This window comes from Dendrobates tinctorius, unplaced genomic scaffold (assembly GCF_039654945.1).
Source record: "Dendrobates tinctorius isolate UK_male_01 unplaced genomic scaffold, ASM3965494v1 ptg000001l, whole genome shotgun sequence".
Classification (NCBI taxonomy): domain Eukaryota; kingdom Metazoa; phylum Chordata; class Amphibia; order Anura; family Dendrobatidae; genus Dendrobates; species Dendrobates tinctorius.
In genome coordinates, this window is record NW_027361669.1 from 12,157,360 (window position 1) to 12,169,993 (window position 12,634).

At 47.3% G+C, this 12,634-nt stretch overlaps 1 protein-coding gene across 1 annotated transcript in view; it reads left to right on the top strand.

Annotated features, from left to right (window-relative positions):
• ARL10 (ARF like GTPase 10) overlaps window positions 1-12,634 on the top strand; it is a 29,301-nt gene that overhangs the window by 16,088 nt on the left and 579 nt on the right. The window contains exon 3 of the mRNA XM_073566160.1: window positions 174-349. Coding sequence (XP_073422261.1) covers window positions 174-349 — 176 coding nt within the window. The remainder of the gene's footprint in view (window positions 1-173; window positions 350-12,634) is intronic.

Below are 12,634 nucleotides of genomic sequence, written 5' to 3' on the forward strand. Positions count from 1 at the left end.
GAATGGGATGCTTAATTTATGTTTGTTTTTTTTTAAGCGTTTTTGCATGGAAAAAAACACTTAAACGCTTATGTGGGCACACAGCCTACATGTAGCCCAGGCCTTGGGTTGATTAGTAATTTTGAAAGTAGTAAGTGACTTTGTATATAATAAAATCCATCCTTCTATTGTAGTCGGAGGCAGCCAAAATCTTCGGACATACTGGAACCAGTATCTGAAGAAAACGCACTTTCTGGTCTTTGTTGTGGACTCTACAGATGACATCCGCTTGCAGCTAGCGAGACATGAGCTGCATCGACTTCTGGAAGAAGCACCACGACTGCCCCTGATGGTGCTGGCAAATAAACAGGTAAACAAGTAGCAAATGGATTATGGTCTTAGCTAGGGCAGTGGAGTCGGCAAGCCAAACCCCAGACTCCTCAATTTCCCCAACTCCCTCATATATGCCTCACTACTGAGCATGTACATAAAGTGCAGCACAGATTCATCTCAGTTACGACCCCACAGCACTGGTCACTACTGAGCATGTACATAAAGTGCAGCACAGATTCATCTCAGCTACGACCCCACAGCACTGGTCACTACTGAGCATGTACATAAAGTGCAGCACAGATTCATCTCAACTACGACTCCACAGCACTGGTCACTACTGAGCATGTACATAAAGTGCAGCACAGATTCATCTCCACTACGACTCCACAGCACTGGTCACTACTGAGCATGTACATAAAGTGCAGCACAGATTCTTCTCAACTACGACTCCACAGCACTGGTCACTACTGAGCATGTGCATAAAGTGCAGCACAGATTCTTCTCTGCTACGACTCCACAGCACTGGTCACTACTGAGCATGTACATAAAGTGCAGCACAGATTCATCTCAACTACGACTCCACAGCACTGGTCACTAGAGTTGAGCAACTTTTGGTTTTTTAGGGTCGCGTTTCGTTTCGTGAAACCCGACTTTTCCAAAAGTCGGGTCGAGCAAGATCGTCCGATTATAGGGAAAAGTCGGGGTCGTCCCGAAACACGAAACCCAATGTAAGTCAATGGGGAATAAAAGTCGGCAGTGAGAGGAGGACAGGAAACACACCTACAGTGCCCATTTGAATGCCAAAAGCATCAATTCTTCTTTCTTAAGCTTGTCAACCTTAATTAACTTCATAATACAAGTTACGCACTGAAAAATGTGGGTTATTTGGCAACAAACTGGGGGGGGGGGAGGGCTGGCTCCAGGTTTTCATGTGCCCTGGGCGAAAGAGCGCCCCTTTAACACATACCACAACTCATCATGCTCCGATACGGCAGAGAAATAGCGGTATAGTCCAATGAAAAATACCTCACTTTTTACATCTCATGACGAGGCCCATCTATTTCTCCATACAGAATCATTGGTCCCATATAATGTTTGAAACAGTATATGATGAGCTCCACATAATGCTACAGTATATGTTGGTCCCCATGGATGAAGCTCCACTGTCTTATGGGCCCAAATAATGTTCCAAACATAATGGGCCCCATTTCTAATGCTCTAGTGTATAATGGGCCCTGTAAATGCTGCTCCAGTGTCTGATGTCCACCTTTGGAATGTTCCAGTGTATGGTGGGCCCCATCTATCATTCTCCAGAGTATAGTGCTCCCCAAAAATTGCTGTCCCAACATTGAAAACAATCAAATAAGTCTCCTCGCTAGGGAATCCCTGTACTTGTCTGGACAGGTGCTGTAGCTTGCTTAACAGCTCGCCAGCCGTTCTCACGCCCAGTATGGATTACACGTGATTGCACAAAGGTGAGAAAGGGTACCGTATCCCCAGATAACATGTATGGATAGCGTACACATTCAAAATATATGTCTCAGGAGGCAGGCTCAGACGGTGTTAGGCCCAGTATGGATTGCACGTGATTGCACAAAGGTTAGAAAGGGTACCGTATCACCGGATAACATGTATGGATAGCGTACACATTCAAAATATATGTCTGTACAGCATGAGGCAGGCTCAGACGGTGTTAGGCCCAGTATGGATTGCACGTGATTGCACAAAGGTTAGAAAGGGTACCGTATCCCCAGATAACATGTATGGATAGCGTACACATTCAAAATATATGTCTCAGGAGGCAGGCTCAGACGGTGTTAGGCCCAGTATGGATTGCACGTGATTGCACAAAGGTTAGAAAGGGTACCGTATCCCCGGGTAACATGTATGGATAGTGTACACATTCAAAATATATGTCTATACAGCATGAGGCAGGCTCAGACGGTGTTAGGCCCAGTATGGATTGCACGTGATTGCACAAAGGTTAGAAAGGGTACCGTATCCCTGGATAACATGTATGGATAGCGTACACATTCAAAATATATGTCTCAGGAGGCAGGTTCAGACAGTGTTAGGCCCAGTATGGATTGCACGTGATTGCACAAAGGTTAGAAAGGGTACCGTATCCCCGGATAACATGTATGGATAGCGTACACATTCAAAATATATGTCTATACATCAGGAGGCAGGCTCAGACGGTGTCAGGCACAGTATGGATTTGACGGCCCAGATTACACAGCGGAGGAGCAGGGAGAGGTAAAGATTGCAAATGCTGGGGCCCTGCCCAAGCAAGGGGGGCCCACTCGTGGGCGTCGGTACTGGCACTGGGCCCCTCATAGTACAGCGGTGTGTCTGACGGCGGGTGTGCACCACCACCGTCAGAGACACTTGATTGCACTATGAGGGACCCTGTGCCAGTGCCCACGCCCAAGAGTCGGCCTACCCACCTGTCCAGGGCAACGGCACTCGCACGGTGTCGTGCGCTAGGTGGTGACCCCGGCCATGGAGGGGGAGGCAGCACAGTTAGGGAGTTTTAGAAAGTGGCATATGTTGATGTTGGACATTCAGCTGATGCAAAAGGCGAAATAGGTGAAGTACCAGGAAGAGGTGGACCAAAGCAAGCCATTTTTCTGTCACCCTATGTGTCATCAGGGGAAGGTGGGACAAAATCATTGGAAACCCATGCGTGGTTCATTTTAATGAAGGTTAGATCATCCACATTTTGGGTTGACAGACGGGTCCTTTTTTCTGTCAGGATTGATCCAGCTGCACTGAAGACTCTTTCCGATAGCACGCTTGCAGCTGGGCAAGCGAGCTCCTGTAAGGCATATTGGGCCAATTCAGGCCAGGTGTCCAGTTTAGCGGCCCAATAGTCAAAGGGGAATGACCTGTGTGGGAGAACATCGATATGGGAGGAAAAGTAGTTTGTAACCATAGTTGACAACTGCTGTCTCCTGTCACTTTCCATCGATGCAGTATTACCAGTTTTGTGAGCGGTAATTGAAAAATCAGTCCACAACATTGTCATGAAACCCCTGTCTCCAACGCCACTTCTGCTGTGTGCACCACGAACACCTCTGCCAAGCTGCCCCCGGCCCGTACGGCTCGTGTGAGAACCATCACCGCTGCTGTGTGCTGGGAATGCCTCAAGCAACCGATTTACCAGAGTTGCTTGTTTATTAGCCAATATTAGGTCAAGGTTCTCCTGTGGCATGATGTTTTGTAATTTGCCTTTATAGCGTGGATCCAGGATGCTGGCCAACCAGTAGTCGTCATCGTTCATCATTTTGGCAATGCGGGGGTCCCTTTTTAGGATCCGCAAAGCATAATCTGACATGTGGGCCAATGTTCCCGGTGTCAATGATGCACTGCGAGTGCTGGGTGGAGGAGCACTTTCTGGCAAATCCACATCCCTCCAGTCACGCACAAACCCTGTACCAGACCTTGCCACGCCAACATTTTCACTTGCCCCACGAGATGCATCCTCCTCCCCTAAGTAATCATCCCCATCATCATCCTCCTCCTCCCCTTCTTCCTCCACCTCGTCCAGGAGAGGTCCCTGAGCAGACAATGGCTGAATGTCATCAAGGATTCCCTCCTCCTCTTCCTCCTCATCAACATTGGCTGCAGACGCCTGCTCCTTAAGGTGCGTCAAAGTTTGCATGAGCAGACGCATAAGTGGGATGCTCATGCTTAGGATGGCGTCGTCTGCGCTTACCAGCCGTGTGCATTCCTCAAAACACTGAAGGACTTTACAAAGGTCTTTCAGCTTCGACCACTGCACACCTGTCAACTCCATGTCTGCTCTCAAAGTGCCTGGCCGTGTATCCTCCCACAAATGCATTATGGCCTGCCTCTGCTCGCACAGCCGCTCCACCATGTGCAGGGTGGAGTTCCACCTTGTTGCAATGTCGATAATGAGGCGGTGGTTGGGAAGGTGGAGCAATCGCTGCAGCTTCTGCATACGAACGGAGTGTACAGGCGACCGGCGGATGTGCGCGCACAGTCTTCGCACCTTATGGAGCAGGGCTGTTAACTCCGGATAATTTTTGAGGAAGCACTGCACCACCAGGTTCAAGGTGTGAGCCAAGCAAGGTATGTGGTTGAGTTTTGAAAGGGCTATGGCTGCCACAAAATTACGGCCGTTATCACTAACTACCTTGCCTGCCTCAAGATGTACACTGCCCAGCCATGACTCAGTTTGTCGCTTCAAGTACTCAGCCAGCACCTCGGCGGTGTGTCTGTCGCCCAAACACATCATCTGCAACACAGCCTGCTGACGCTTTCCACTAGCTGCTCGATAGGGGGACACATCGTGTGCAACAGTGGCAGCTGCAGATGGAGTGCTCGTACGACTGCGCTCTGTGGACGAGCTTTCGCTTCTGGAGGAGGAGGAGGAGGGTCGAACGCCTACAGCCAACTGTTTCCTATACCGTGGGCTAGGCAGCACTGTCCCACCACCGCTGTCCCCTGTGGACCCTGCATCCACCACATTAACCCAGTGCGCAGTGATGGACACGTAACGGCCCTGGCCATGCCGACTGGACCATGCATCAGTTGTGAGGTGCACCTTTCCGCTCACTGACTGCTTGAGTGCATGCACAATGCGGTCTTTCACATGATGGTGGAGGGCTGGGATGGCTTTGCGAGAGAAGAAGTGGCGACTGGGTAGGTCATAGCGTGGTACTGCATAGGCCATGAGTTCGCGGAAAGCTGTGCTTTCCACCAACCGAAAGGGCATCATCTCAAACGAGATTAGTTTGGCAATGTGGGCGTTCAAACCCAGTGTACGCGGATGAGAGACTGAGTACTTTCTTTACCTACTCATAGTGTCTGGGAGGGTGAGCTGGACTTGAGAGCTGCATATGGTGGAAGTAGCGGTGGACAGGGCGGACTGAGAGAGGGTTGATGATGGTGATGGAGTTGGTGTTCTTTCTGATGGCCTAGAATCAGTCTTTCGTTGATATAACAGTGGGATTCCCTGACTGCTGTGGTCTTGCAACGACACCTCAACATTTGCTGCTGTGCTAACCGGTGGGCTTACAGTGGGGGAAACAATGTAGCGTTGCTGACTACCTTCGTTGTGATCAGTTGCACATGTGGCACTTGAGGTTTGGTGTTGTGTCCACGCTTGCAAGTGCATGCTGGTTAAATGTCTAAGCATGCAACTGGTATTCAAATTTTTCAGATTTTTCCCTCGGCTAAAGGTCTTTGCGTACTTCTTACAGATAACCTTGGCCTGATCATGAGGATTTTGTTCAAAAAAGTGCCACACTGCACTCTTCCTACTTTGGCAGACATTTTGCGGCCTAGCACGCTGTGATCTTTTGACCCTCTGGACAAGCTGTCCAGCAACTCTTTTGATGTTTGGAACCTGTCTTTGGAGTGCTCCGGGCCTGCCAGATAACAGCTGTTGCGATGTCGATGTCTGCTGTGGATGCTCCTCATCTGAGCTATTGGAAGCAGCACCCTCTTCCCCCAATGGATGCCAATCTGGGTCAACAACTGGGTCATCCATCACCTCCTCTTCTATGTCATGTGCACCTTCCTCTGTGTCACCGTGTATGGTGGTATAGTGTGCGGGAAGGGGCACCTGAGTCTCATCAGGGTCAGAATCTGGCTCTGTACACTGCGAGGACAATGTAGTGCTCTGAGTGAATGTACCAGCAGAATCATCCATCAGCAGCTGTGCATCAGTGCACTCCATGTCAGATTCATCTTGGCCTGGGTAATTCACCATTTCACTTGATAATCCAGGCATGGTATGTGAAAACAGCTCCATGGAGAAATCAGTAGTATGGCCTGCATCATCCTTCAATCTTGGTTGGGGTGAAGGACACAAGGAAAGGTGTGGTTCATGAACATGAGCCTCCAATGACGACTCAGTGCTTTTACTTTTTACAACTGAAGAAGAGGAGGCGATAGAGCTGGAGGCTGAGTCAGCAATGTAAGACAAAACTTTTTCCTGATGCTCTGGCTTTAAAAGCGGTTTGCCAACTCCTAGAAAACTAAGCGTTCAAGGCCTTATGTAGCCAGACGATGACGCAGGGTCAGCACCTCCTGCATTCGGTCCTATTTTGCTCTTGCCACTACCATCAGATCCACCACCAACACCATCATTACCAGCTGCCAACCCCCGCCCAATTCCACGGCCTCTTCCACCAGCCTTCCTCATTTTTGGTAGAAATGTAGACAAAATCCAACAAACTATATAGTAATGTAAAACAAGGTACAAGGTGTCTATAGGACAGGGGAGATTTTGAATATCTGCACACACTTTTGGACACTGGACACTTTTGGATTGTGTGAAGGCCACTGATATCTCAGCGCTATGTGACAGGCTCGATGGCACTGCTGTGACAAAAGTGACTAGAGGATAAGGGAGATTTTGAATATCTGCACACACTTTTGGACACTGGACACTTTTGGATTGTGTGAGGCCCACTGATATCTCAGCGCTATGTGACAGGCTCGATGGCACTGCTGTGACAAAAGTGACTAGAGGATAAGGGAGATTTTGAATATCTGCACACACTTTTGGACACTGGACACTTTTGGATTGTGTGAGGCCCACTGATATCTCAGCGCTATGACAGGCTCGATGGCACTGCTGTGACAAAAGTGACTAGAGGATAAGGGAGATTTTGAATATCTGCACACACTTTTGGACACTGGACACTTTTGGATTGTGTGAGGCCCACTGATATCTCAGCGCTATGTGACAGGCTCGATGGCACTGCTGTGACAAAAGTGACTAGAGGATAAGGGAGATTTTGAATATCTGCACACACTTTTGGACAGTGGACACTTTTGGATTGTGTGAGGCCCAATGAATATCTGAGCGCTATGTGACAGGCTCGATGGCGCAGCTGTGACCAAAGTGACTAGAGGATAAGGGAGATTGGATTGCTTTTAAAAAAGCAGTTTGCGGAGCAGTGGGTAAACAGCAATGCCAGCCTGTCAGGAAGCCTTAGAAGGCAGCCCAACAACCAACACCACTGATACACCACTATATAGCCTCCCCTTGCACTGCACACACAGTGATTGGTGTGTTGTGCAGGCCAAATCGCTAGCAGCAGAAGCAGTTTTTTTGTCTTCTTCCCTGCCTAACGCTCTCCCTACAGAATCAGCAGCAACCTCTCCCTATGCTAAGATCGGCAGAAGTAAGATGGCGGTCGGCGTGCACGCCCTTTTATACCCCCTGTGACGCCCACCAAAGCAAGCCAATCACTTGCATGCCCTTCTGAAAGATGGTGGTGACCCGTGCCTATGTCATAACGTTGCCCACAGTGTCCGTGGATCCTGATTGGCTGAAAAAGAGCGCAAAACAAACTTTTGAAACGCGACTTTGGTGCGTAAGTCGCCGACCTCGTGGCCGACCTCATCCTAGGGTCGGGTTTCGTTTCATGAAACCCGACTTTGCCAAAAGTCGGAGACTTTTGAATTTTTTCGACCAGTTTCGCTCAACTCTACTGGTCACTACTGAGCATGTACATAAAGTGCAGCACAGATTCATCTCAACTACAACTCCACAGCCCCAGTCACTACTGAGCATGTACATAAAGTGCAGCACAAATTCATCTCAGCTACAACCCCACAGCACTGGTCACTACTGAGCATGTGCATAAAGTGCAGCACAGATTCATCTCTGCTACGACCCCACAGCACTGGTCACTACTGAGCATGTGCATAAAGTGCAGCACAGATTCACCTCAGCTACGACTCCACAGCACTGGTCACTACTGAGCATGTACATAAAGTGCAGCACAAATTCATCTCAGCTACAACCCCACAGCACTGGTCACTACTGAGCATGTGCATAAAGTGCAGCACAGATTCATCTCCGCTACGACCCCACAGCACTGGTCACTACTGAGCATGTGCATAAAGTGCAGCACAGATTCACCTCAGCTACGACTCCACAGCACTGCCTCATTACTGAGCATGTACATAAAGTGCAGCACAGATTCATCTCAATTACGACCCCACAGCACTGGTCACTACTGAGCATGTACATAAAGTGCAGCACAGATTCATCTTATCTACAACTCCACAGCACTGGTCACTACTGTGCATGTACAGTGCAGCAAAGATTCATCTCATCTACGACCCCACAGCACTGGTCACTACTGAGCATGTACATAAAGTGCAGCACAGATTCATCTCATTTACGACCCCACAGCACTGGTCACTACTGAGCATGTACATAAAGTGCAGCACAGATTCAGCTCACCTACAACTCCACAGCGCTGGTCACTACTGAGCATGCACAGTGCATAACAGATTCATCTCCACTATGACTCCACAGCACTGGTCACTACTGAGCATGTACATAAAGTGCAGCACAGATTCAGCTCACCTACAACTCCACAGCGCTGGTCACTACTGAGCATGCACAGTGCAGCACAGATTCATCTCCTCTACGACTCCACAGCACTGGTCACTACTGAGCATGTACATAAAGTGCAGCACAGATTCAGCTCACCTACAACTCCACAGCACTGGTCACTACTGAGCATGTACATACAATGCAGCGCAGATTCATCTCAACTACCACTCCACAGCCCTGGTCACTACTGAGCATGTACATAAAGTGCAGCACAGATTCATCTCCGCTACGACCCCACAGCACTGGTCACTACTGAGCATGTGCATAAAGTGCAGCACAGATTCATCTCAGCTACGACCCCACAGCACTGGTCACTACTGAGCATGTGCATAAAGTGCAGCACAGATTCATCTCATCTATTACTCCACAGCACTGGTCATTACTGAGCATGTACATACAATGCAGCGCAGATTCATCTCAACTACCACTGCACAGCCCTGGTCACTACTGAGCATGTACATAAAGTGCAGCACAGATTCATCTCAGTTACGACTCCACAGCACAGGTCACTACTAAGCATGTACATAAAGTGCAGCACAGATTCATCTCCGCTACGACTCCACAGCACTGGTCACTACTGAGCATGTGCATAAAGTGCAGCACAGATTCATCTCAGTTACGACCCCACAGCACTGGTCACTACTGAGCATGTACATAAAGTGCAGCACAGATTCATCTCGGCTGCGACTCCACAGCACTGGTCACTACTGAGCATGTACATAAAGTGCAGCACAGATTCATCTCGGCTACGACTCCACAGCACTGGTCACTACTGAGCATGTACATAATGTGCAGCACAGATTCATTTCACCTACGACTCCACAGCCCTGGTCAGAGGCTTGTGCCTGGCTACAACAATGATGTTCTCTGTCAGCGTGTCACCGCTGCAGCCAAGGCACCCAACTCCAAACAGCAGTAAGGAGTCCGTGTTTGATCAGGGTAACATAGTTTTGAAGGCTGAAGGAAGACCTTATGTCCATCTAGTTCAGCCTATTTTTAGTGCAGCTGTTCTGCATTGTTGATCCTGGGGAAGGCAAAAAACCCACAGAGTAGAAGCCAATTTTCTCCATAGGGAAAAAAAATTCCTTCCCCTAAGCTGGGTCAACCATCTACCTATAATATTCTCCTATTCGTAACCTTCTATACTGTTACTCACAAGAAAAGCATCCATTCCTTTCTTAAATTCATTCAGTGAGTTGGCCATCACCACTTCCTCAGGAAGAGAATTCCAGAGCCTCACTGCTCTTACCGTGAAGAACCCTCTTCTATGCTGGTGCAGAAATTGTCTTTCCTCCAAACGAAGAGAATGCCCCCTTGTTCTTGTCACAGTCCTTGGTGCAAACAGTTCATTGGAGAGATCTCTGTATTGCCCTCTGATATACAGTCATGGCCAAAAGTATTGACACCCCTGCAATTCTTTCAGATAATATTCAGTTTCTTCCTGAAAATGATTGCAAACACAAATTCTTTGGTATTATCATCTTCATTTAATTTGTCTTAAATGAAAAAACGCAAGAGAGAATGAAGCAAAAAGCAAAACATTGATCATTTCACACAAAACTCCAAAAATGGGCCGGACAAAAGTATTGGCACCCTCAGCCTAATACTTTGTTGCACAACCTTTAGCCAAAATAACTGCGACCAACCGCTTCCAGTAACCATCAATGAGTTTCTTACAATGCTCTGCTGGAATTTTAGACCATTCTTCTTTGGCAAACTACTCCAGGTCCCTGATATTTGAAGGGTGCCTTCTCCAAACTGCCATTTTTAGATCTCTCCACAGGTGTTCTATGGGATTCAGGTCTGGACTCATTGCTGGCCACCTTAGAAGTCTCCAGTGCTTTCTCTCAAACCATTTTCTAGTGCTTTTTGAAGTGTGTTTTGGGTTATTGTCCTGCTGGAAGACCCATGACCTCTGAGGGAGACCCAGCTTTTTCCACACTGGGCCCTAAATTATGCTGCAAAATTTGTTGGTAGTCTTCTGACTTCATAATGCCATGCACACGGTCAAGCAGTCCAGTGCCAGAGGCAGCAAAGCAACCCCAAAACATCAGGGAACCTCCGCCATGTTTGACTGTAGGGACCATGTACTTTTCTTTGAATGCCTCTTTTTTTCTCCTGTAAACTCTATGTTGATGCTTTTGCCCTAAAAGCTCTACTTTTATCTCATCTGACCAAAGAACATTCTTCCAAAATGTTTTAGGCTTTTTCAGGTAAGTTTTGGCAAACTCCAGCCCGGCTTTTTTATGTCTCGGGGTAAGAAGTGGAGTCTTCCCGAGTCTCCTACCATACAGTCCCTTTTCATTCAGATGCCGACGGATAGTACGGGTTGACACCGTTGTACCCTCGGACTGCAGGGCAGCTTGAACTTGTTTGGATGTTAGTGGAGGTTCTTTATCCAACATCCGCACAATCTTGCGTTGAAATCTCTTGTCAATTTTTCTTTTCCGGCCACATCTAGGGAGGTTAGCCACAGTGCCATGGGCTTTAAACTTCTTGATGACACTGCGCACGTTAGACACAGGAACATTCAGGTCTTTGGAGATGGACTTGCAGCCTTGAGATTGCTCATGCTTCCACACAATTTGGTTTCTCAAGTCCTCAGACAGTTCTTTGGTCTTCTTTCTTTTCTCCATGCTCAATGTGGTACACACAAGGACACAGGACAGAGGTTGAGTGAACTTTAATCCATGTCAACTGGCTGCAAGTGTGATTTAGTTATTGCCAACACTTGTTAGGTGCCACAGGAAAGTTACAGGTGCTGTTAATTACACAAATTAAAATCACATGATTTTTCGAACAGTGCCAATACTTTTGTCCACCCTCTTTGTTATGTTTGGTGTGGAATTATATCCAATTTGGCTTTAGGACAATTCTTCTTGTGTTTTTTCATTTAAGACAAATTAAATGAAGATAATACCAAAGAATTTGTGTTTGCAATCATTTTCGGGAAGAAACTGAGTATTATCTGACAGAATTGCAGGGGTGTCAATACTTTTGGCCATGACTGTACTTGTACATATATATTAGGTCTTCCCTAAGTCTTCTCTTTTCTAGAGTAAATAGACCTAATTTTGATAACCTTTCTGGGTATTGTAGTGAACCAACTCCATTTATCATATTAGTAGCCCGCCTTTGAACCCTTTCAAGTTCAGTAATGTCTTTCTTGAGCACCGGCGTCCAAAATTGCACACAATACTCCAAGTGTGGTCTGACGAGTGATTTGTACACAGGGAGAATTATGTTTTCATCTCGTGTCCCCAGACCTCTTCTAATGCATCCCATGATCCTATTTGCTTTGCTGGCAGCTGCCTGACACTGTGCACTCCAATTTAGCTTCTTATTGACTAAGATGCCTAAGTCTTTTTCCATGTCTGATTTCCCCAGCAGTTTCCCATTTAGTAAGTAATTATAGCATCTGTTTCTCCTTCCCATGTGCATAACCTTACACTTATCTGTGTTAAACCTCATTTGCCATTTTTCAGCCCAATTCTCCAATTTACTCAAATCTGTCTGTAGTTGCAAACTGTCCTCCTTTGTGTTAACTACCTTACATAGTTTTGTATCATCTGCAAATACTGATATTTTACTGTGTAAGCCACACAGGGTGAGGGAGAGTACCTGCTCAGTAGAGGATAAGGAAACCTGCCATGTAGTAGTTCTTATTCATGAGCTCTGTATAACCCCACCCACACCACTGTGACAGCTTTCTGCCTATGCACAGTGTACACAGACAGCTGCCAATCATAGATGTGGGTGGGGTGATACAGAGCTCAGCATTCAGAGAACTGGCAAGTCTGCAGAAATTAAAACTGCAGCAAGTAGTCCAGTAAGTGACATTGCTGGAATCAGGGTCTATGCCCCTACATCATTGTGCTCCCAGATGTGTAGCAAAAATCTGGTGACAGATTCCTTTAATCATGTTGCTAATGA